At 48.7% G+C, this 25,933-nt stretch overlaps 1 protein-coding gene across 1 annotated transcript in view; it reads right to left on the minus strand.

Annotated features, from left to right (window-relative positions):
* LOC146809270 (uncharacterized) overlaps positions 1–14,670 on the minus strand; it is a 47,006-nt gene extending 32,336 nt beyond the window's left edge. Inside the window, exon 1 of the mRNA XM_085614329.1 lies at positions 14,305–14,670. Within this exon, the coding sequence (XP_085470455.1) occupies positions 14,305–14,658 (354 nt within the window). The 5' untranslated portion in view covers positions 14,659–14,670. The remainder of the gene's footprint in view (positions 1–14,304) is intronic.
* Between the last annotated feature and the right edge of the window lie 11,263 nt (positions 14,671–25,933).

Here is a 25,933-nt window from a genome sequence, read left to right on the forward strand (position 1 = left end):
CTTGGCGATTTCAGCAGCTGAACAGCAGCCAAACCATACACTCCACAGGAGGACCGAAGGAGGTGATATCCCGGGAGGCCCCCTCTCCTGAGTAACGCATTTTAATACCCGGTGCTGTGGGGTTTGGCGGTGCACCGTGGGAGTACGTGGGCGCTCTGCACAGGGTCTTGGTAGCGCCCAGTACAGCAGGTGCTGAAGTGAGCCAGGCAAGAAGCCCCAGGGGTGAAGAGTGCCATTTCGTCGACATACAGTGAACAAGGGGCCACGGTGAAACGACCGGATCTGCACCGGAAGGAGACGCGGCAACACAGAGGACCGTGTCGAACTGAGGGCTTCAGCCGGCTGACAAATCCCGGACACCCTGAGAGGGCCGGCCCCTGAGAAACCCGACAGGCCGCCGGGGGCTCTGATCTCCCACCAGGGACTACTGGGGTTGGCCACGGGTGTGGGACAGTTGCCGAACCAGAATGGCAAGTGGGAAGGGATCTAAAGCTACAGCCCAAGCTAAGCTTCCCAAATTTGCGTGGACGAAGACAGGGGAGGAGCACGAGAAAGAGCTTACAGAAGCCCCTGAGGGAAAGCGCGGCCCATCGCCCCAGGCGGACCTCACACTGCATGATATCATGGAGGCCATCTTGGGGGTACGTACCTCTCTGGAAGCTCGCATAGACTCAGTGAACGTGGAGGTGTCCCTCCTCAGGGCAGACTTTCTCAAAATGGACGGTAAAGTTAGAAGTCTGGGAGACACAACGGCGACATTGCAGGCGGACACCTCCCAGCTTCAACAACAAGTCACCGAATTACAAACTCGACAAGCCGCGATGGCCAAACAGCTGGACGACTACGAAGGGTGAGCACGAAGAAATAACATCTGCATTTTGGGGGTTCCGGAACGCGCAGAAGGACCTGCCGCGGACCTATACGCTGAAGAGCTAATCACTAAGCATCTCCAGCCCAAATGACTGTCTGGCTACTTCTCCATTGAAAGGGCCCACAGGGTGCTGGGGGGTCGACCCAAGCCTGGGGCCCCTCCACGTCCGCTAATAGCGAGGGTCTACAATTTCAGAGACAGAGATGCAGTCCTGCAGACAGCCAGAGCTAATCCACCACTTTGACAACAGTGTGGTTAAATTTTTTCCTGACTATACAGCGAAGGTTCAGGCCCAAAGGCGCAGTTTTATGGCTGTTAAACAAGAACTCAGGCAGCGTGAAGTGAAATACGCAATGCAATTTCCTGCAAAACTGCGAGTGGAATCGGAGGGGAAGACGTGGTTCTTCTCCACCCCGGAGGAAGCATGGGACTGGATGGAAGGGTGGAGGAGAGACGAGGGTCCGTGAAGGGGTTGGAATGGAGGACCCCGTCCACCCAATTCTACGCACGGCATGGAGCAAGAAGAAGGCACCTCCTTGGTGGCACAGGGTGGGACGTCGCACAGCGGTATAGCCTGAACCTCGACATGGATTGACGTGGACCAGTTCGCAGATAAGTGGTGGCAGGAGTCAAAGACACTGGGTGGCTGGTCAGGGTAGACGGTGATGTATCACAAAGCAGGCGGTGAACATTTCTTTAAAACAACACAAAAACTACGACAAGGCGAGGGAGTGTGAGCTGCTAGCCAACACCCATGAGTACTTTGGGGGGGAGAGAGGCACTCTGCCTAGTTTGGGAGTGGGTAGTTCGAGATCCACAGGCAGGGGGGCAGGGAGGGGTGAGGGGAGGCAATTTTCGGGAGAGGGGTTGAGATGTTTTGGGGGTTTAAGTTCTCAAGTCACAGGCACACTGAGGGGAGGTTATAGGATCTCTAGAAACAGTCACTTTGTAGCTGAGTTGGCTATACACTGGGTTGAACTTTCTGTACACTGTAGGGCAGGCAGAGATTGGTGGGTGGAGATTTGCCTCCTAGATGCAGTAATTCCGCTCCTGGAGACATGGGTGCATTCATGTACGAGACTAGTGACATCTGATGGCAGGAGCTAATAGGGTCAAATCAATTCTAGTAATGACGTGGAATGTGTACGGCATGGGTGACAAAATTAAGCAGGGGATAGTGCAGCAATACCTAAAACGGCAGGCCCCTGGCCTGGTATTCCTCCAGGAGACACACATGGTGGTTAATAAATGCAAAGCCCTCAACAGATGGGGATACAAGCTGTTGGTGAATGCGGACTTCACCTCGGGTTCTAGGGGCACGGATATCTTGATCAAAAAGAGTGCGGCACTCATGGTGAGGTGTACATGGGCAGATCCACGAGGCAGGTTTGCAGTGGCAGAGGTGCAATGGGAGGGGAGCATACTGAATGTGGTTTCGGTGTACCTCCCCCCGGCGATGGGTAAAGGACGATATTAACGGATCTTCCCATCGGCACGCTCATATTGGGTGGGGATTTTAACATGACTATGGATGACAGCAGTGATAGACATCCACCCAGACAGTCGACACGACCTCACATGCATATGGAAGAGTTCGCCAAGGCCCTGGGTCTAGTAGATGTTTGGCGTACATTCCAACCGGATGGTGTCCAGTACACCTACTATTCTAACGCCCACAAGAGCTCCTCCCGCATTGATTACTTCTTAACACAGTCGGAGTCCATCCGCCACTTCCAAAACCCCCCGTCACTCCCGAGAGGTATCTCAGGCCACTCCCCAGTGACAGTGGACTTCACACTTTTTGAGCGTCAACAACGCACTGTACTGACTCTCAGTCCCTGGCTGCTGACAATTCCTGGCATAAAGGAGGAACTGCTTGACCACACTACTAATTATTTTCTAGAAAATGTAGGTTCAGTAGACTCGGCGCAAACAATATGGGAGGCATTCAAGGCGGTGGTGAAGGGTCAGTCCCTGGCCCTCAAGGTGGGCTACACCAAGAAGCGGTAACTTTATATGATCTGGGAGACAGTGCCGGGAAATTGCTGGCATGGCTGGAAAGGAGAGAGCAGGTGGAGAAATGGGTGCCCCAGTTAACTCTGGAGGATGGGGTGCAGGTCACTCATCCAAGGGACATCGAGAATGCATTCGCTGATCACTTGGAACACGTATACACTCCGTCCACTTCATACACAACGGAGGACTACCGTCCACTCCTGGCAGATAGCGACATACCAACATTGTCTGATAGCGACAAAGAGGCACTAGATCGAGACTTGACAGATCTAGAAATCCAGCAAGCAATAAGTAAGATTCAGTCAGGAAAGGCGATGGGACCCAATGGGATCCCCATAGAATTCCTCAAAGTGGCGGCTACCCAGGTGGTTCCCCATCTGCGAGCCATGTTTGAAGAAAGCTATGAAGCAGGGCTCCTACCAGAGGACCAGCGGCTGGCGTCCATAGTAGTACTTAGGAAATCAGGTAAACCCATGGATGCCTGCAGCTTCTACCGTCCCATTTCCCTAATAAACGCGGAAGCAAAGATCCTAGCAAAAGTTCTTGCTCTACGCCTGATAGCGGTCATTTCCTCACTGGTCCACCCAGACCAATCGGGTTTCATGCCCGGGAGGAACACGGTGCTAAACATCAGACGCCTCCACAATGTTATAGCGTGTCGTGAGTTTCTCGAGGAGGACGCTGTTGTCCTCTCACTGGACGCCTCGATGGCGTTTGATTCCATCGAATGGCCTTCCTTATTTAAGTACTACAACAACTTCCTTATTTGAGGTACTAAGACGTATGGGCTTTGGACCCAAATTCATAGGCTGGGTGAGGTTGTTATACACGTATATATTCGGGGACAGGTCAGAGTAAATAATTACACCTCAAGATCCTTCCCATTAAAACGGGGAACTAGACAGGGCTGCCCCCTCTCCCCACTGCTCTTTTCTCTAATGCTAGATCCACTGGCTGCATGGGTCAGACGTGATGTTATGGTGAGCGGTTTGAAATGGGCGGAAGACCACAAGGATAGAATATCATTATATGCAGATGATATATTGCTCTACCTGGCGTCCCCTTACAGATCCCTTCATGAGGTGTTAAACGTTTTCACAAATTTCGGGAAATATTCGGGGTACGCCATAAACTGGAGTAAATCTGTGTTGTTCGTTCTAAGGGGCCAGGCTCCCTGACTCCCCTCTGGATGTTTGGTGGAGGTCGCGTTGGAAGGCTTCCGGTATTTGGGGATCTTTGTAACTACGTACCCCCATCTTTATTACGACCGTAATCTCGCGGCCCCTCTGACTAGACTACGGGCGGATGTTAAACACTGGCTTTCCCTGCCTCTGTCCCTGATCGGGCGAGTGTCACTTTTTAAGATGCTGGCCCTTCCTAGGTTTCTATATATCATTCAAAACTGCCCCCACAGGGGCCCTGACGCCTATTTCTCCGGGGTCGAAAGCGAAATTAGAACACTGCTATGGGATGGTGGATCCCCTCGAATAGCTATGAAAAAGTTAAAGAAAGGGTGGTATGATGGCGGCATTGCCCTCCCGGATCTCTGTCTGTATTATTGGCCATCACAGTTGGTGGTGGTAAACCACTGGATTTATAGATCCCCGATGGACCCAGCATATATGTTGGACAGATATCAGATGGGGAGGGCGGGGTATCTGGAGGCACTGTATTCCAAGGTTCGAAGAGGCCGTTATGTTGGCCCCACAACTCACACGGTGAGGATATGGCACCTGGCAAACTCCCGTCTGGGTTGGGTGCAGACCCTCACCAAGGCTACACACCTATGGTGTACCCAGAGATTAGGGCTTCTCTGCAGGTATTCCGGGTTCAACAAATGGGACGTAATAGGCATCTCGACAATAGGAGACTTGGTTAAAAATGGTGCTCTTCTCAAGTTCGACGACCTACAGAAGTCGTACGATCTGGCCCATGGGGAGGTGTTCCGATACCTACAAATCCGACACGCCCTCACTGCAGCTATCACAGACATGACGAACATCCCAGTCTCTTCCCCGTTAGAGGACAGGCTTCTGGACGGACCATTGTTCACCAAGGCCATTTCCCTTACATACAAAAAACTATGTAATAACCTACCAGATACATTTCATAAACTCCGGGAGAAGTGGCAGTTGTACTTCGGACCCATTGATGAAGAGGACTGGCAGGCGGCATTGATGTCCCCTCGTGAGGCTGCCATAACACTTTGTTACCGCCTCATCCAGCTAAAAATTCTACATAGATCTTACTTAACTGGTGTAACCCTGGCAAAGATAGGTTCGAAGACCAGTGCACATTGTCTTAGGGGATGTTAGCAAGACACATCTCTTTACCACATGCTGTGGGACTGCCCGGGGGTGAGGCCCATATGGGAGGGTGCCACGGAACACATCCTAGAGGACTTGGGAAAACAACACACCCTTACACCTCGGCTAGGTCTCCTCAATATATGGGAGCCGACTGACCTCACTGAAATCAAACAACAGTTTATGACACTAGGCTACACATTGCTCGCTCCGGATGTGGATCAGAGAGTATGACAAGTGTATGATTGCGGAAAAGGAGGTGTTTAAAGCTGAGGGGGTGCCCGAAGAAATGGGATAGGAAGTGGGGCAAGTGGAATAATTACCAAGGAGAAATATGTGTGTCCCCAACAACCGAACTCGAGATGCAATGGACAGAAAGGCATCGTGAAAATGCACCAGGATAGAACGGACTGTCTTATTGGGTTGATAATTGTAAGTGATCCTAAAATGCCCCATGTCTCTTGCATTAATACGTGACTTGTTGTTGTTTAATTCAATAAAAATATTTTTTTTGAAAGAGCTGCGAAAAAACAGCCCAGCAGATATAGTTTACTAAGCTAATAACATTGAGTATTGAATTTTATTAACTGTTCGATCATTTAAAATCATTACAGTAAAAGCAAAAACATCTTTAAAAACGATCATAATTAGGCTAAACAGTTCCTCCCTCCTGCCCCGGCACCCTCCCCTACCCATCCACCTCTTGGCTTTGTGCTCAGCCCTATGCCCTTGGCACGTTATACAGTCCCCAGTGTTTTTCAAAATTTATTTTTGATTAAAAGCAAATTGTTACAACATTTAAAAAATACTCGGATTGATAGTTCGGATTAAAAGAGTGGTACTCCTCGGTGCCTGTCGGGGACCAGCCCGCTTGCTTCAGCGAGATCTGGCGTGTCAGTTACCGGAGCCAGATTGCATTCCTGCAAGTCCTTTAGGGCAATCCTGATCAGGTGCGTGAATTACCCCAATCTTGCTAAAGTCTTTGATTTGGAAAAGCACAAGACTGAGGCTTCTCTGCCGGTCTTTGCTAGATGCACAGTCCAGATCGGATTAAGGAGGCGCTGACGTTCATTATTCAGTTTGGGGCAGCAGCATAGTAGGTGCAGCCAGGATTCCTGTGGGAAGGAGCACAGCCTACATTCTGTGTTTTCCCCCTTGCGTGCCCTTGCTGGATTAAAATCAGCAATGTGTAATTTTGTAAGTCTCATAAAAATTATTAGTTCAGTGGCTCTAGGTTAGAACTTGAACAAAGGCCCTTAATGTCTTGAGCAAAGGATGTTTCACAGACTTGTTTATTTACTGCTTTTTTCCAGGCATTGGGTGGGATTTCCAAAAGCCATAGGCTTGCTGCCTCTATCTTCAGTGGGCTGATTTGTGATCAACTTGAAATAATTTTCCAGCCCCTTCAGTACAGAGCAACATTTCCTCTTTCCGAAGTTGGTGAAGTGAATACCCTTAAATTGGATACAGTACAATGCAACGGTAAAACTGCTGCAGAAAGCTGTCAATAAAGTTATGCATTTTGTGACGCTGGTAGATTAATAAACAGGCCTACAGGAGTCTTTATAATCTGACTATGTCAACGAAGAATTCTCATAGAATCCAATCAAAAATTCTATATGTCTGTGAAGCTGTAAAGTTTTTTTTAAGGAAAGAAATTAGGTGGAGTAAGCATCCACTAAAAGAAGGCTAGCAAGAGAAAAATTCAGCAAAACAAAAAGTCCTGGAAGGAGGGGTCTAAACTATGTGAGGAAATGCTCAAGCAAAAACTACAGGAATCCTCTCCCACAGTTTGGATACACCTGGAAAACTCGCCAGTTCAGACAAGCACTGGCCCTTCACAAATTCATGGATTTAGCATTGCCAATGGATAAGAATGTTATCAAAAAGTAATGCTGGTGTAACAAGGGAATAGTTACAAAAAACTCCACCTACCAAAAGCTCTGCAACCGAGTGTTGCAGGCAAGATCGATTGGACCAGCTAATGCCTATCACTAGTGCCGTTAGTGGGGGCTTCACACCAATACACAAGAAGGATCAATGATGAGTAAAAGAAGCCAACAAAGAATAGTATGGGAAAGGAAATGAAAGCAACAGGCGTCATAAGGCTGGCAAGATTTATTTATGCGTTTTTATGTAGCGCGTACTCAGAGCCCTTTACATTACATAAGGCCTCCAGAGTACATTAATGTCCTATTACTTACCGGTAATCTTCATTACTCCTGGTCCCGTAGTCCTCGTCCCATTCCTTACAAAGTGGAGATTACTATCTCCGTGACAGAAAAAAAGAACAGGAGCATGCTGGGATACCTAACCCACTCCCTCCCGCTGGGAGTACATAAGCGGTACCAGCCCAGCATGCAGCCTGAAAATACCAAGCCAACAACCGGAAGGCCGGCCGCCAGGGAGGGAGGGAGGGAAGTAAGGAATGGGACGAGGACTACGGGACCAGGAGTAATGAAGATTACCGGTAAGTAATAGGACATTACCCCCAGGTCCCTCCGTCCTCGTCCCATTCCTTACAAAGTGGAGAATACCAATAAGAGAACCCGGCCTACCGGAACCCCACCAAAGCTAGGGTCACCAGACCGAGAAAAACGGACCCCAACAGAAGCAATAGGGAGCCCACAAGAAAAGCAGGCAGGAGAACACAACCAGCCATGCCTCCAACCAAGCCGAAAAGAACCCAGACCCCAAAAGAAGCAGGGGACTAGCAAGAAAGGACCGCAAACGAACACAAGACCCCCCAGGAAAGCCCGAAGGAGGCCCCGCACTCAGAAGCAAGACCCAAGGAAACCCCCAGAGGGGCAGAAAGAGAAACCACCACCCCTAACCACCAGGGAAAGGGAACCCCGGAGAAGCGGAAGCGCCCCAAAGGAGCAATCCAACCAGGAAGGACAAACAACCCGGGAGAAAAACCACCAAGGGAGAAGCCCACAGCCCCAGGCAGCACCAAGCAGCTGCAGCAAATGGGACAAAACAGCACAACCAGGCCCAACGCAGAGCACCCGAGAGCATGACGCACGGGGAGACACGCCAAAGACCCAGGAAGGAACATAGTAGGGCAAGCCAGAGAGCGAACCCCCCAGAACAGAGAAGAAGGCGACCCACAGCCGGACCAATCCACAAACACCACACCAAGAGGCGAGGGGAATGAAGAGGAGAACGAAGAGGCACGTCAAACTCGGAAAACACCGAGCGCGACCATTCACAGGACCAACCCCAACACATCAGGGGAAGACACCCGCAGAGCCTCAAAGACAGAAGAGGAAAGGACAGAAGGCCCAGGCCAAAAGGCAGGAAGACAAGCCGTCAACCCCAGCAGAGACACCGGAAGGCCGCAGCCAAGGCCGCCACGTCGGGAGAAAAAAAACCCGGTCACAGGAACCAGTCAAAAGGCCAGGACCGAGGCAACCAAAGGCAGGAGACACAGGGACACGAACCCAGGAACCCACCTAAGCAAGGCCAGGGAGAGCAACAAGCGCCACCCAAAGCAGACTCCACACACGGTCAGCGAACAGCCAGGAGAGAACAACCAAGGGCCGAACACAGAATCGGGGAAATAAACCCCAGAACCGGAAAGGAGAAACCCCCACCAACCAAGAGCCGACCCATAGGTCAGGAGGACACCAAGGATCCTCCTAAGGTGTACCCCAAAAAGGGGCGAAACAGGAACGACCAACAAGGAGGCCAACAGCCCAACAACGCAGGCAGCCCAGAAGACCCAAGAAGCCAACCGGACAACGGACAAGCCAGCCAGCCCGGAGGCCCCAAATTGGAGCAGCAGAACCCGAAAGGAGAGGCAAAGGGTCAACCGACCCAAACCCAAAAACCCCAAACAAGAAGGGACCAGGGACCGGCACCAAAGCAAGCCAAGCCACCAAGAGAGGAGAAGCAGCCGGGGAACAGAGAGGGAGACAGGCAAGCCACAACTGGCAACCAACACAGAGGTCACAGCACACCAGCCAGGCGCAAAGGAGCAGCTCAGGAAAGAACACAGGACCAACCCGGCACCCAGACCAACAGGGCCAGAACCACCGGCCAGCAAGAGGCCAAAAAGAGGCCCAAAGCACCAGAGAACGAGCGGCCAGGGAAGAACCCAGGCAGGGACCCAGGCAGGGAATCCGCAAAGGCAGGCCCAAAAACAAGGACCGGAGGGAGGAAACACATCAGCACCCCGGAACACCCCCGGCACCCCCAAACCAAAGGAGAGGAGCCCGGAGAAACCAAAGGCGCACAACCCCCGGGGGGAGCGGGCACACACCCAAAAAGGGAAGAACAAAGCATGCAGAGCCAGCAAGAGCAACGGCCAGAGACACCACAGGCCGAAAGCAGGCCGTACGGGAGCGAGAAACCCCCAAGCCCAAGGAAAAGGCCCACAAGGGGAAAACCAGAGCCCCAGGACCCAGGCAAAGCCAACCACCAGCACAAGGCCGAAAAGAGGAGCGGGGACGTAGCAACGTGGCCCACACACTACGGGAGGCTAGACCACAACCGGCAGTCCCACCAACAAAACCACTGGCCAAGCCCAAGATAAGGCACGGCGAGGAGGACATCGGGAGCGGCACCCAAAGCATGAAAGAAGGGCACAGGGCAACCCGAACCCATAAACAGGGAGAGGCCCAGAAGCAGTGCACCCAAGAAACAAGGAACCACCCAGGCAGAAGCCAAGGAAGACCCAAAACCCCCAGCCACCACAGGAGGCAAAGGAGCGGCAGCGAGAGGCAAACGACCGCAAGCCACAAAGAAGAGACACGAGGGGAAAGGAAACCACAACAGGAAACCAAACCCCATCAGTCAACCCAGTGCACCACAACACAGCACCAGGCAAGAGGGAAGAGGCAAGCAGCAACACCAGCCAGAAAGCCCACCAGGAAAGCCCCGGAGTCAACAGCCAACCAAGGCCAAGACCCACCGGAACAGAGGGAAGGCACAACAGCCCCTTCCCCCCCCCCCCGAGAACCCAAGAAACAGGGAGTCCGGAAGCAACAAGGACCCAGATGCAGGATGCAAGAAGCAACCCAGCCAAACACAAGCAGAGGCCAAGCGCAAAGTGGAGGATCCTCAGACGGGGGAACACCGGGGGCCACAGGCCCACCCCCCCCCGACCACAACCAGCACGAAGTACACCCACAGGGAACCTGCCGGGGAAGGAGCCCACCAACCCAGGCAGGAAGATACGCCGGAGGGCAGGAGAGAGCGGACGCAAGGGCACTGGCGTGCCCAGCCGCAACACCAAGACAGGAGCAGGCGCCAGCAGGGAGGGAAGGCCACAGGCCAGGAAACCCCACACGTTGAAGCTCAGAGCACCGGACAGGCACAGGGGGGCAGAAAAAAACAAGGCACCCCGAGCACGGGCCACACCAACACCCCTGGAAGGACGCAAGAAGCGCCCAGCAGCCTGAGCCGCAGGCAGGCACCCAGACAGGCACGCACCAGGGCTGGCCATAAAAGAACAGCAGGAACCAACAGGGCGGACAGGCAGCAGGCTGAAGAATCCGTGCAAACAGACAACCAAGCACCAACCAGGGGGAAACAGAAGCACGCAGGGCAGGAAGGCAGGAAGCCCACAGGACAGAGGAACGAACCAGGACGAACCTCACCAGAAAATGAAAATAGCCCAGGGGAGCAGAAGCGAGCACAGGGGAACGGGGGACAGCCACAGCACCCGCCCGCCCCGGCACACCCCCAGCAGAGGAAAACAGGGAGCCAAGGCCGCAGGCCAGCACAGCAGAAGAGCGCAGCACATGGAAGAAAGAAAAACGGCACCCACCAGGGGGACAGGCCAACCCCATAAAACAGAGACCGTCCCCCAACCCCTCCGCCCAGACGCCATTCAGCAACAAGCGACGAGCAAGCGAAAACAAGGAGCTTTAAAGATGAGTGAGAAACTTTGCCACCTTATGCCACTCTGACAGAGTGTGCGGGACTCGAACCCTTGTCCTGTGAGACCCTTTACAACCGTAGGCACAAGACTCACCATTGAGCTATAGCTTCTGATGACAGGGAACCCAGAACCGGAGGAGGAAGCACCCCCCCCCCCGCAGCATCGGGAAGCAAGGCAGGGACACAGCGCAGAAAGCCACGCAACGCCCCCAACCCAGCAAACAGGAACAGGGAGCGCCAGAAGCTAGCACGGACAAACCCCAACAGGAATCAACCAGCAAACGGTGAGACCAGAGGACGCCAGGCCCCAGAGTAAAAAATCGCCAGGCAGCAAGCACGGCGAGAATACCCCCGAAGCAGCCAAGCAAGACCCCCAGCCAAGACTGCCGAAGCAGCCCACCGTGCACAGCCAGACCCAGCAGGCAAAGCACAGAGACAGAGGAACAAGCATGGAAGAAATCGGAACCGCTATGCGGTACTCACCACAGGGGCAGGAAGAGCACACCAAAAGCGCCCTGCCCCCAAGACCCAGCCCAGGCGCCCTCCAAGACACCAGCTGCAGCCACCGATCAGACATTGACCCCCATCAAGCATCATCCCTGCACCAACCTCAGGAACAGCAGGGGCACTGGTAGGAAAGGAGGCGAGCAGCACACCAAGGGAGACCAGGAGCACCGCCCGGCGCAGCCCCTGGGCTCCCATCTCATCCACAGCAGCGCGTCTTCCAGCCAGGCCAAGCCGTAGGAGGACGCGCGCGGTAACCCGGAAGGAATCCGGACATCCGGCGCCCCAGCCGCAAAGGGCCGGGCGCCAATCAACGCGACTCCCAGCAAGCCCAGCAGGCCAGGAGACGCGGAAGAGGATGTCGAGGACAGCCCAGCAGCCCCACGAGACATCCAACGAAGAAATCACAGGTAAGATCAGCACGTCCTAATCTGTCGGAAGACAGAAAAAAAGAACAGGCTGCATGCTGGGCTGGTACCGCTTATGTACTCCCAGCGGGAGGGAGTGGGTTAGGTATCCCAGCATGCTCCTGTTCTTTTTTTCTGTCGCGGAGATAGTAATCTCCACTTTGTAAGGAATGGGACGAGGACGGAGGGACCTGGGGGTAATTACATAAATGTTATGAAACAGAGACATACGGCTAAACACACAGAGAAAACGATTGACCGGAAGTGGGCGCAAAGAATATAAAATCCCATAATCATGTTATGTAGCATAACATTATGATACCGACAGGTTGGTCAGATCTTACCTCCCCAAAAATGAAAAGCAAAAATGCGCTATTAGAATTTAGCGGCTAATGTAGTCCTTGGCAGGCCCTGCTGGATCCAACTAAGGCAGGGGAGGGATACACGTCTCTGTCCTTTTGGACGGCGGTCAGCCACGTCTAGGCAGGTGGAGAGGTCCCTGTGCCTTCAGAGGAGCCGCTTTCCTAAAAGACACTGAAGCTTTGTCGTTGGAGGGACAAGTTCACTGCACCCTGCCAGCAAAGCTTTGTAAACACAAAATTCCAAAGCTAAGTTTGTTTTTAAAAAGCTAAAAATAAATTCCCCCGGTCCAGAAAGGCTGACAGATTTCTCCCAGGTGTGGTCCAGGTGTGGGTTGATTGATTTTTTTCCTGTTCGCGACCACGAAGCTTTCCCCGGTGACCCCAAAAAGGAAATTAAATAACAGAGTCGTCATTCATGGGTTTCCACTGTGAAAGGCAGCAGAACCTCCGCTGGTGGAAACATGTTCGTTTTCTGGACTCTAAACAGAGAAGGTATACCAGCAGGTTGGCGGATAGGGTACTCGGTCAAAGGTGTCCTGTCTGCCAAACTTTCAAATAAATAAGGCCCTTGGGGGCTTTTTTTACAAGCCCCTTGCGCCGCAGGATCACCACTTTTAATATAGAAAAAAGTGACGTGTCTGTGGTGCAAGGGGTTTGTAAATAAGACCCTCAGTCAGGGAAATGCAGCTACACCAATTATTGCCAAGACACGGTTAAAGTTTGCATTAGCTCTTACTCTAGAACGATATGCTACTAAATGCAACACACACACATGCACGGCAGAACATGATTTGGAATTAGGAGCATATGTATCAATTTTTGCATCTCCGTTGAGCCACGTAAGGTAACGCAAGGGCAATGCAAAACCAATATGAGATTTACCAAGCCACGTGAGGCCACCTTGCATGGCCATGGAGTGCTTGGTTAATCTGAAGTAATACAAGACAGTGCAAGCCGCTGCCTTCCGTTACTATGTCCCAGAGAGGCATTCCATGGGTGGAGCATGAGTTTTCCCATGCTTCCACCCATGGATTTTGGCGCGTTCCCAGATTTACCATGAGTGGCAGACCCAGGAATGCATCAAAATGCTACGCCTCCCCAGGTGAGGCTTAAAGAGGAGAAATATATTTAACTATTCAAATTTTTTCCTCTTTCTGCTTGTGCTGCATTATACTGCACAGGTAGAAAGATGAAACAGCCTAAAATGATTATTTGTGTGCAAGAAGGAGTCCATTCCTACCCAAAAATAATCCCACCATCAACCATGAAAGTAGGGTTCCTGCATTGGTGCTAGGCAGCCAAAAGTGCACCAGCGCAAGGAGAGAGCAGGAATGTGGCATATCTGGATAGATAGTGCTCATTCCTCCCCTTTGCTTTTCACGCAGCTCACCTCAGCAAGGTGCCTTACTGCGTTGCGTGAAAAAATGATAAATATTACCCTTTATATTTTCATCATTGCCCCACATTATGCGTAGTAAACCACTCAGACTACTTAGGGTTGAGCATCGTACAATCCCTTTGCACCAAGAAGAGAGAAAACCCAAACTTTCTCCTTATGACAATCTGAGCAGATCTACCACTATTAGTGCGGGTCTCGTAATGCCCGATGGTTCTTCTGCAGCAGGCCTTAGTTGCCCTGAGCTTGAATTTGAGAGACGCAACTTGAGTTTGGTTTCAAATAGATTTGCAGCGGCACCTGGATCCCTTCAATATGAACATTGTCATCATGTGACAAATCAAACAATATCGTTCTCAGACTTGAGTTGACACGCCCAGCTGGAACACATCCACCTTATGAAGAATTGCCAGATCCATAACAAATACTGGTCAGGAATACAACAAAAGAAAGTTAGAAACACTGGCTCATAATTGCAATTGTGGCAACAAAATAGAAGAAAGAGGTTCTCAAGCAAAATCTTGTTAATGCAGAAGCAGAAGCCTGCAGCCCTTACCCTCAGTGAATAAATGAGAGCAACAATACCCAATGGAAGGAAGCAGCAGGTGATACTGAAGATGGAGTAGCACATGTAGTCTGGCTCGTTGGCTTCTGTGACTGCCATGTGGTTGTTGCTGGCATTCATGGGCATCTTGCTTTCTTCTTCGTAGACCAGTGAATTTTCCTTGTAGTGTGGGAACATCGAGAAGGACCCTCGGCTAGGTCTAACATGCCCTTCTTCAGTGGAGACGTCACAGGCGTAAAGGTGAGGAATCTCCATGCTTCCAGCCTTAAAGTCTGGGGGTGCGTTGAGAAACTGGCCCTCCATAGGGTCAAGGAGACTCTCTTTCTCATATGCGGTGTTGTCCATTGCTGGTGCTTCTTCTGCAGCTCCCACCACGTCTATCTTGAAAGTGTATATTTTTGGCCTTCTATTCTTAGAAACTTAAAAGTAAGCCTTTGACAAAAAATGTCACATTTCAGGAAGTAAAAATGGTATCTACTAGTCACAATTTGTTTGACAGATCAGGCAGGAAACTGGCTGAGATCCAATTGCCAGATACCTTCCAAGGGTGTGGATGCAGACCCAGAAGAAAGGAGGTGTTACAATTCTAGCTGCACACCAATGCACCAGGCTCACCTTCCCAAACACACTAACGTCCTCACTGTGAGAGGCATGTTGATCTTCCATTACCAGGAGCACAGGTGGGACTCTGAAGGTCACCTTAAAAATGAGGAATAACATGGCAAATCGCAAATTCTGGGTCCGATTCACCTGGTGCTCCTCATTCAAAGCCAGACTTTCACCGGAAGATTTAGGCTGCTTTCAACAGCTGAAATCCATCAGTGAAAGGTAACAGATTAATGGTGTCCCCACAGATCTCATAATTCCGCTGAGGCTGGTTACTGCTGTTACCTGTCTGACTGCGATTAGGATGCCCATCTAACGGCCAAAGATGCATAAACACACTCCGGGGCATATTTACAAGAAAGTGGCTCAGCGTGTCGCTAAGCCAAGAAGGCTAACAACAACACACTTTGTCACTTTAGAAATGCAGGGCTGCAACATATTTACTAGAATATGGTGCAGCCCTGCATTTCTCCCTGCGCTGGTGCTAAATTTTGCTGCTTAGCGCCAACGCAGGCACCCTTGCACCATTTTGCGAGGGTGCCTCTTAGGGAAGATTGTTTATGTGCACATAAGGAATCTTGAAATGTTGTTTTTTAAATTCATGTCAAGAGATCTGGGTTAAATCCATCATTCTTTTGCTCACCATGCCACCCCAGTTTAGACCTGGCCATATGCAAATCAGTCCTGACCCTGTGCCTCATGGGAACAGTCCAGCCTGAACTGCCAAGCAAGGTCCTCCTTGGACCGGAAACAATCATCCTAGGACCGGCTTGGCAGTTCGGGCTGGACTGTACCCATGAGGCACAGGGTCAAGACTGATTTTCATATGGCTGGATTCAAACTGGAACTGGTGAGCGAAAAAACAATGGATTTAGGCCCAGATCTCTGTACTGGGGTGAATGTATGACAGTGTTCTGCATTCTGTCCATCAACTGTTGTTTTTGCATTTGTCACCCCGAGTGGGAAGGGTATGCCCAGACGTGGGTCCCGTGCTCTCCATGTCACTGGAATCAAGCTATCCTGGCTGAAGAGGGGTGAAACCCCGAAACCGGTCCAAGGATGCTTGTTTCCAGTCCAGGGAGGAATTGGCTTGGCAGTTCGGGCTGGACTGTTCCCATGGGACACAGGGTCAAGACTGATTTGCATATGGCTGGGTTCAAACTGGAATGGCATGGTGAGACATAAATAGTTTAGTCTTTCTATCCTTTTGTGTTTTTCCACTGTGAAAATGTCAAAACAAAAGCACTAGTTTACTCAGTCCACAGACACAGATCAATAGAATGCAAAATCATTTTCACATTTTTGAACTTATTAAGCCTAGCACTCTAGGCAGAATACAGTATACTGTCTAAGAAGGTGTTTAATTAGTGATCCGAATAAATGTTTTTTACACAAGTTTAGGAGAGGGTTATCCGTAATAGGGCACTTCCTTGATAGTTCAAGGAAAAACAAGGAATGGTAAAGCCAATAGGTCCTGGCTCCAAATGGCTGAGCGTTTCACTTTGCCAGTGCCTTTTTATCTGCAACTGTGTGAGCGTCTGCATCATGATGCATACGCATGCATGCCAAGCAATTTTGCAAATGGATTCGTATTAAAGAGGACCCACTGCAAAAAGGCAGCTAAAGCATGCACATGCATTGTGACATGTGTGAGGAATATACATGAGTGTGAGGTGATGCATGCACGCACATGTCTTTTTGCATGCATAGTGAAGCATGGTTGTCATTTTTAGGTCAAGCCTATAGCGGCAGCGCGCATGCACTGCTCACTTTGCGAGGCATGCAGTATTCAGTATGGTGTGGAAGCTTTGTGGAAGCCCCACCCACTCTCCTCCCATCTTTTTCATAGGTTTAGGTCCTAAATGATGCCTTCCGATGTCGTCATTATTATCCTTCCATGGCTACCTGCCCCTTCACTTCAAACACTATTTTCTTGTTGTGCCATCCCTCCCGCAGTCCGTGACTTCTCGGGCCCCCCCTCGACCACCCACCCACCACACTCCCAATTGTGCCTTCTCGCACGACCACACTCCTGTTTCCAATACAATAGGTCTTGCGTAAATGCGAGTCCTATTGCATTGCAAATGCTTGTTTTATAGGGTATGTGGATTTGAGAATGCTGCTACTGCTACTATACACCAAAAGCTACGTTTACATCGTATGTGTCTGTGGCCCATGTTGGATGGTGTCCTTCTTGTTTGGTTTGCCTGTTTCTCGGGGTGATGTAGCATTGGGGGAAGGTGTGGGAAAACCAGATTAGCCCGGCTTGAGAGAGTAAAGAAGCCGCACAAATCCAGGCGCATGGCAAAAAATGTTAAGCCTTTCTTTCACCCTTAGAGCACAGAAAGCCACGAATACGGTGCACACATCTCGAAAACAATGCACACTCATTTTTGCTGCAGGAATTTATTTCCTGGCAACATCACCATTGCTTCTGCTTTGCATGCGGCGTGAAACACAGACCAAGAATTTTGAGAGCGGAGACAATACCGAGGAAGAGCTGTACCTTTAAAAACAGAGGAGCGGCCTGGGAAAACTACGGTACACTGAAGTTGTGAGGGGGAGATTTCTGTGTAGGCAGCTCCTGCACACAACAGGCAGTGGAGCAGCAGGTGTGCCATGGGCCCTGGTGCAAGGGAGGAGTATGGTTCTCCTGTCCAGTATGTGGGTAGTAAAAGGTAAGCAAACATAGCCCCGAAGTACCTCTGCTCACTGGTAAATACATATATCCCATCCAGGAACCTCAGATCAGCCACTCAGGGCCGTTTTAGGATCCCTAAATTTAAGCGCACTCGCATAGGAGGTAAATCCTTTGCCTACTTAGGCCCGTCTTACTGGAACTCTCTCCCCATTTCACTGAGAAATGAGCCTAACTACTCCAGTTTCCGAAAGTTGCTAAAAACCTGGCTATTCGATAAATAAGACTTTTCTCTCCATCTGTAACAGCAAAGATGCGCCGGGAAACCCTTTTTGGGTAGCCGATGCGCAGTACAAGTGCAAAAAATAATAATAATAATAATAATAATACCCATGATTCGGGAACACAGGGTCCCTAGCCTCTGCGGCGCTGTTGGTGATTAACCCCCTGGAGACTGCCGACTCTCTCATGACAAGCTTAGTTATCGTTGTCCGTGAGTTTCGGTGCACACACGCACACCAGTCCCACCTTCTGCCACGCTACACACCTGATCTCTCAGTTGAGCACAGTAGACACGTTTCTGCCCATAGTCTACCAGGGGGTCCGGCTTTAGTGCTGGTGGCGCCTTGTGCGACAATGTTTGTTGGTGCCCCCCCAATGACCACCTCCACCACGGATTCTCTCACTAGCACCCTTTAACAGTGACCAAGTCACCATAACCACACTCTCTCAGATGCATTGAATTAGTTATATAGCGCCACTCATACCTGTGTAGGGTGTCCGAGCACTTTGCATCACACACACATTACACAGAGACAATCAATCATACCTGTGTAAATCCGTGTATAGGAAATGTTACATAAGCCAAAGGACTGAAAGTGTAGGAGTCACATGTCATCCATACTGGTAGGCAGTATAGTTTAAGAGTGCTTGGTGTGGAGAAGAACAAACTCAGAGTCGAAAAAGAAACAGCATAGTTGGGAGTTTACTTTAATAATAAGAATCGATTTCTAGCCAAATTAACCCTTTTTGCAACATTAATCCATGTTCTAATAATGTATACTTTGCAGTGTGTATGCAGTTCTGGGATGAACGTTAATAGCTCACTGTTGAATTTTAGGACTTTAAGTTATAAATTGCAAGTAATCTGCTGATCTGTTTACATCATACTTAACCTGTAATCTACTTGGTACACATTCTTTGCAGCAGGCATATTAACCCTCTGCACTAACTTCACCTAAGTCAAAACCTCAACTATACAAAACACTGATCTCTCTCCAGGAAGATAATTAATCACACGAGTTTTCTTGACATTTATGTGAGGCCTGATAATTACCGGCGGAAAGAAACGCTGCAGCAGGTGCTTCAAAAGCTTAATAAACTTTCAAACACGGCGACCCCAGGAAGCCAGCAACCGGTGCGGTGGCACCGGTTGCACCGCCCCAAAGCCGGCCCTGAGGGTACATTCTGCTTGATTGTAAGTGTACCAATCCCAGGTGTGTACACCTCCTCCCTTGCAATGCAGCTCAAACACACCAACTAATGCGTAAACCATACGTTATCTGATCACCCCCAGAGTGTAGTGGGGGAAAGCCCCATGCTGCTACACAACAGAATGCACCAGAGTGTCAGATGGATCGTCGAGGCGTAGGCTCGAAGTGCCGTCTGGTTAATGAAAAGTGACAGACAGATGTTTAGCGATATTCAATTCGTGGGATGTGCTTTTTGTTGCAGTTCGTGAGTGGGTATTGATTGGGTGTTAGCAGGCGATTTACACTCCGGATTGGCACATGGATTTGTTTACTTTAATTAAGGGATGAATGTGCACACAAGAACACCCGATTGCAGTTATTCACACAATCCCATTGCAGGAAGGTGAGAGAACTCGTGGAGTTAAAATAACCTTATCCAGAAGTTGCCCTTGCCACCCAAGTGAGCTCCTTCAACAGCTATCAGCAGGTGCTGCAAGTACCAGGAGATTAACAATTGAGACACTTAAAAGGCCCATAAATTCATAATCATTCTAGTAAAAAAGTCTCATTATTTTGAGACTGCCACGCACCTTTCATCTATTGTTACCATTTTGTGGATTGTTGTATAAAGGTATTGTTTGAGTTGAAGCACATCGTCAACTGTACAATACGCGCGTGCTTTAGCCATACTAACCACCATAACAATTAACATCCTCTGTTTAACACAAAAACACATTTTACTACTCATGGTCCACAACGTCATTCGCCTAAGGACTGAAAGTCCGGGCATGATTTAGGTTACATAACTGGTTAGTAGAGCAATATGGATGGTGCATGAAAGACGAGGCGCACCCTCTATTTTTTTTTTTTTAACTTCACTCATTCACAATTTGTGCCCAATTTGATGTATTTTACTTAGTATGCACACTCGGTTTACTGTCCAACTGTACCTGTCCCCTTATTTTAAGAGGGCACAAAAAGAAGGACTCCGTCTCTTAATTCCTTGCATACTAAACTGTTTTGGGTGATAATGATGCTAAATTCACGATTCGAGATAAATTAAATAGACTTGATAACCACATTCATCTGCTAAGTCTGCCCGAAGCCCGCCAGCGTTTGTTTAGCTAATAACGAAGAATGGTGTGGATGTCTTGTTTTGCTGAGTATCTTTAGTTAAACCCTTTTTGACACATAAAGAGTGTTTGGTGTGTTTATTTCACCTTTTACTTCCAACATTAGTTTATATTGCGTACATAAAAGACATTAAATTCATGTCACAAGAAAAAGACATACATTATAATTCAACATTCCATCAAATCATGAATACAATATAGTTAACATTTAACAAATGCATAACAAAAGTTAATTGACAACATGAATGACCAGTCCTTGAATAAGAAAAGAGACACTAGCTGTACAAGCTTATTTCCCATTTACGTTACTGCAACCTGCTAGAGCTAGCTAGTCGACAATAAGATTACAACAGGCTGAATGCCTTGTTTGCACACTGTATCATTCACTGAGATCATGGTGGTTGCGGCTAGCTCTGTGTGGTCGACGCGTTTCTGAACCCTATTTCCATTTAAGGGTTCTCCTCAGGACCAGGAGTTGGTCGGTCTCTGCAACGTAATGGAATATTATAAAGATGTAAGTATGAGTTCAGACTTATATTCTCCTACTGCTGCAAGTTCCACTCATGGATCTATTCTTACATTTCTAAGAAGAGAGGTAAGCTGTTTGGCATTCAATAACAGGATGTGCTGCACTGGTCAATGTGCTTATCTGAAAAGAATAAGAATGACAATGTTTTAGGTGCACTCTAATGAACAAGAGAACCTCGTGTGCAACACTCAGTCACACTGTATGTTAAAAACAAGCATTTGCAATGCAATAGGTCTCGCATTTGCAAGAGTTTAAGCTATCTGCATTGTAAATGGAAATGCCTTTTATTTATGTTTTAAAAAGCAACACATAAATAAAAGACATTGTCGTTTACAATGCCAATAGCTCAAACTCTCCTAAATGCGAGACCTATTGCATTGCAAATGCTTGTTGTCATCTGAGCTGTAAATTCAGCCTGACCACGCTCACATACAACATTCAACTCACAGTAAGTAAACAATATCCAAGCTGCAGGCATTCCACACTTCGGCGGTTCATCAAGCTGCATTGGGGGAGTTGAAGTTTTGCCCTGAAACCATAACGATGGCTCTGGAACAAATGTGAGTCAAGTGTGGCCTCCACATTCAAAGGAGAGGCGAGACTATTTTAAGGACTCTGCAGCAGTTACCTCAGCAATGTCATGGCATTTGAGAAAGGCATTAACCGAAACGCGTCATGCCATATAGTGAATAAAACTGCCTTCCTAATGTGGGAAAGTGGACATTATTGGAAAACCAGAGATCATTTGGCAGTTTACAAAGCATAACATTTTTATTTTGCTAATACCTCTCAATATATGAAAGTTATTTTCTTTCCCTTGTATTAAACCCCGTTTTTTTATTTTTTACACTTCGAGCCAGAAGCCTCTAGGTAATCATCGCGCTGTGCAAGTATGCCCCCGACTGTGATTTTGAAATCAGCGATTTTAATACTTTTGAATAATTTGTTGGCCGAATTCACACACCTGGTGTTATTTACTCCTATGCTGCCAAAATTTCCTTGGCAAAATGCTCCTCCGCTAACCCTCTGCTGTCTCCTCTTAGCAAAACGCATTTTATAAGTTTGCCAGTAAGACTGACTGGCAAACCTGTAAAATGCGAGTTTGGCAAAGCAAAATGTTTGCATACATAATCTGTAGCAAAATTAAAATAGCAAAACATAACATTAAACACTGAAAACAACACGTGTCAAAAAAAGTGCATCTTTTGTACACGTGCCACTTAAAAGCCTCTGCTTTAGCGAGTGCTACAACTGCTATTGTTGCAGTGTTTTACAAGCGCTTCATGCGTGCTCTGATGCCCTGCCAGTGCATGTTCTTGGTGTTCTGCAGTGCACCATCACATGTGGCATAGAGTACTGTGTACGGTCCTAGGATGTACAACATGGTGTATATTTGCAGGAAGTGGTTTTGTGCATTCTTCTGAAACCTAAATGTTTTGTGTATTATCAACTCGCCGCAGCAGTTGCCCTCAGTATGCACAGTTCTTTGTACGCACAGGCCACGGACAACTTCAGGATCTGTAACACATCGTATTTTTCAAGGAACAGGTCAACAGGTACCAGTTGCTGAGACAGTGAGTTGTAAGTACGTCTTACAGCCTGTAGAGCTGTCATGAGAAGATAAACCCCCTTACCAGCAATCAAAGCAGCTTGGATAGCTGTGCAGCCATCTCAAGTCAGCATTAAATGGGGCGCTTCGCACTCTGGTACATGTAGTTTTGAGTTTGCAAAAAAAGCCGGTCAAGTGCTGGAGCGTGAGGGGAAAACTGAAGGGCAACTTGAGATTTCCTAATATTGTTGAAATGTAAGTTGTCAATGATGGCACATGACCCAGCTGCACAAACAGAACCTGTTAAAAATGCAGAGAACAGGAATGTGCAATGCAGTGTGAGGAGGTAAAAGACACACATCATCCGGCGAGCGATGCTCAGTGCTGCAGCCTTGCTGAGAAGCCCTCCTGCAAACGGCTCACGACAAGAACATGAAAGGACTTCAAAGGGCCCAGAGAAGTTGGCAGCCTGGCCTGGTCTGTGCAGCACTTTCTTTAGTACATTTCAAATTCAATATACAACATTTCCATCAAGTGAAAGCCCTCGCAAGCAGCGCCTGCAGCGACCCTTCTGGTTCTTTCCATGGCAGCGCCGCTTTATTCATTCACAAGGAGTCACCAGACTCTAGGGCAGGGCCGGGGGTCGGGTGATGCCCACCCATCTTAGCTGCATGTCTGTGGGAGGGTACAGGGCTGCACTGGAGGATTCTGTGAGTAGAGCCCACCGGTCAGAGGCGCAACTAGAGCCAAATTTCAGGGGGGGCTAAGCAGAAATTTAGGGGGGGGCTGAATCTTTAAACAGTAGGCAGAGTGGCGCTGATTTCGGGGGTGGGGGGGCTGAATCTAGGTAGAGTGGAGCTGCAGGGGCTCTTAGAAGGGGTGAAACAACAGTGAGACCTCATTAACATGCAAATGGTCTTTTTAAAGACCTGTGAAGTGCTCGGGCGCGGCTTTGTGTCTGCCCGGGAAGCTGTCTCATCCCGGGCTGCCACACACGACGGGGGGGGGGGGCTGAAGCCCTTTGAGTTCAATGGGTGTTGCGCGCCTGCCACCGGTCATGGCACGGAGGCATTCCTCTGTGTGCTGTGTGTTCTGCATGAACTGGTAACATTGAAATACAAGCATTTGCAATGCAATAGGTCTCGCAATTGCGATATTTTGAGCTATTGGCATTTTAAATAACAATGTCTTTTTTTTTTTTTTTTTAAGAACCGGCAGTAATAAAAGGCATTGCCATTTACAATAGCAATGGGTCAAAGTTTCTAAAATGTGAGGCCTAGTGCATTGCAAATACTTGTTATAGACAGGAAATAGTCAAATTCATACAACTCTAGGAATTAAAATTGCGTGTTCAAAAAGAGGTACGTTCTGGTAATGTATGAACAAATATATGCGCTGTTAATATGTAACAAATATATGCAAGGGTGTTAGCACATTCACTAATGTTCCTTCCCATGTAAACATAAAAATTAAAAAATATGCAGTGTCTTTTTATTTTGCTCCCTCCCGCATCTCCATATTTCTGAAAAGCTGCAGAGTACACAGAAGGCTTTCCAACTCAGTGGGACAACAGGTATATACAGAAGGAGAGCGAGACAGAAAAATAGAAGGGAGAAAAGGAGGAAGGGAAAGAGAGAATTAGAGAGAGTGAGGGAGTAACAGAGAGAGAGAGCATGTTTGTTAAAGAGAGTGCGTTTCAGAGAGAGAACAGGAGTGTGTGTCAGTGAGAAAAAGCAAGAACATGAAAATTCGAGTGCATGTATCAAGGAGAGAAAGAAAAGACAGAGTATCTGTCAGAGAGAAAAAGACAGAGTGAGAGTGAGGACGTGTGTGTGCGTTAGAGAGAAAGTTAGGTAAGAGAGAACGTAACAAAGATACACCGATTCCCTGTGTTTGTGCATCAGAGAGAAAAAGCGACAGAGACAAGATAGAAAAGGAGGGTAAGGGGGAGAGAGAAAGAGACAGAAAAAGAGAGACAGGGAGAGAAAGAGACAGAAGCAGAGGGAGAGAAAGTGAGAGAAGGAATCGTATGTGAGCAGTGGCTCAAAAAAGGTTGTAATTATTTCGGAAACCGTGCATTACCAGGGCGGCTGCTAATGAATTTCTGCTCCAGCAGCTGCAGAGTACACAGAAGGCTTTCCAACTCAGTGGGACAACAGGTATATACAGAAGGAGAGCGAGACAGAAACATAGAAGGGAGAAAAGGAGAAAGGGGCAGAGAGAATTAGAAAGAGTGAGGGAGTAACAGAGAGAGAGAGCATGTTTGTTAAAGAGAGTGCATTTCAGAGAGAGAACAGGAGTGTGTGTCAGTGAGAAAAAGCAAGAACGTGAAAATTTGAGTGCATGTATCAAGGAGAGAAAGAAAAGACAGAGTATGTGTCAGAGAGAAAAAGACAGAAAGTGAGAGTGAGGACGTGTGTGTGCGTTAGAGAGAAAGATAGGTAGGAGAGAATGTAACAAAGATACACCGAGTCCCTGTGTTTGTGTATCAGAGAGAAAAAGCGACAGAGACAAGATAGAAAGGGAGGGTAAGGGAGAGGGAGAGAGACAGGAAAAGAGAGACAGGAAGAGAAAGGAAGAGAAAGAGACAGAAGGAATCGTATGTGAGCAGTGCCTCAAAAAGGGTTGTAATTATTTTCGGAAGCCGGACATTACCAGGGCGGCTGCTAATGAATTTCTGCTCCAGCGGCTAAAGTGAAGAGAGGTTAGAGGTAAGGGGAGTGTGGAGAGGGGAGAGCTGGGGGAGGAAGCGACAGGAGACGGGGGAGAGGGGACACCGAGCAGGAGGAAGGGAAGGCTAAGAAAGTGAGCTGGGTCAAGGAAGGGGGAGAAAAGGAGTGCTGGGAAGTGAAAAGACACGGAGTGGGGTTGATAGAGATGGGGGAAATCCCACTGTGTAGGGGTCAGAAGGCAGACAAGACACGGCATGAGGGGTGGTGGAGAAACAAGCAGACGCTGTGCACGAGCAAAAGGAACGGGAAAGCACGCACTTCGCACATAAAATAAAACAAGCGCGCGTGGTGACTGGAATTTATTTCCAAATGAAATGTGCCCTGGCTTCGGAAAACGAGGGTGAGAGAGGCAGGGGAGTGAGAGTAGAGCAATATAAACAAGCGCGCGTGGGGACTTTCATTACAAACAGATGGCCCCTTTCTATAGGTCACTCCTAGAGCAGCGAATCGAGCAGAGCATCAAAGGGCTGGGTGAGAAGGGAGGGGGGAATGGAAGGAGAAGAGGAGCAGAGCGGCTAAAGTGAAAGAAAGCTAGAAGGGAGGGGGGAGTGGGAGCAGCTGTGCATGTGCATGTGATCGTGCACTCAAGGTTTAGGCCAGCCAAAAGAGTGTGGGTAGCACTTTGAAAATCCCACATATAAAATGTCTCTTCGAGCCTTTGGCTCGCGAGACCTTACAACTGCGCCTTAAAGAAGCTTGCCTTGTTCTGGAATTTAAAGTGACACTTGCCTTGTATCTTTCACAAGACCGACATTTCAACGAATTCCTATTGTCTATAATGTATGCGTTGATCCAGGTTCGTACGTGGGAGCGGGTGTGGTCGTATCACACGCTGTGTGTTTGCCTGCCAATACATTAAAATGGGGAATGCGTTTTAAAACGTGTGTTCGGGCTTTGCGGTCGTTAGCCTTCACATCATTAATCAGAAAAAAACAAAAAAGAGGAAATAACAAACTTGAAC

This window comes from Triturus cristatus, chromosome 7 (genome assembly GCF_964204655.1).
Source record: "Triturus cristatus chromosome 7, aTriCri1.1, whole genome shotgun sequence".
NCBI classification, from domain to species: domain Eukaryota; kingdom Metazoa; phylum Chordata; class Amphibia; order Caudata; family Salamandridae; genus Triturus; species Triturus cristatus.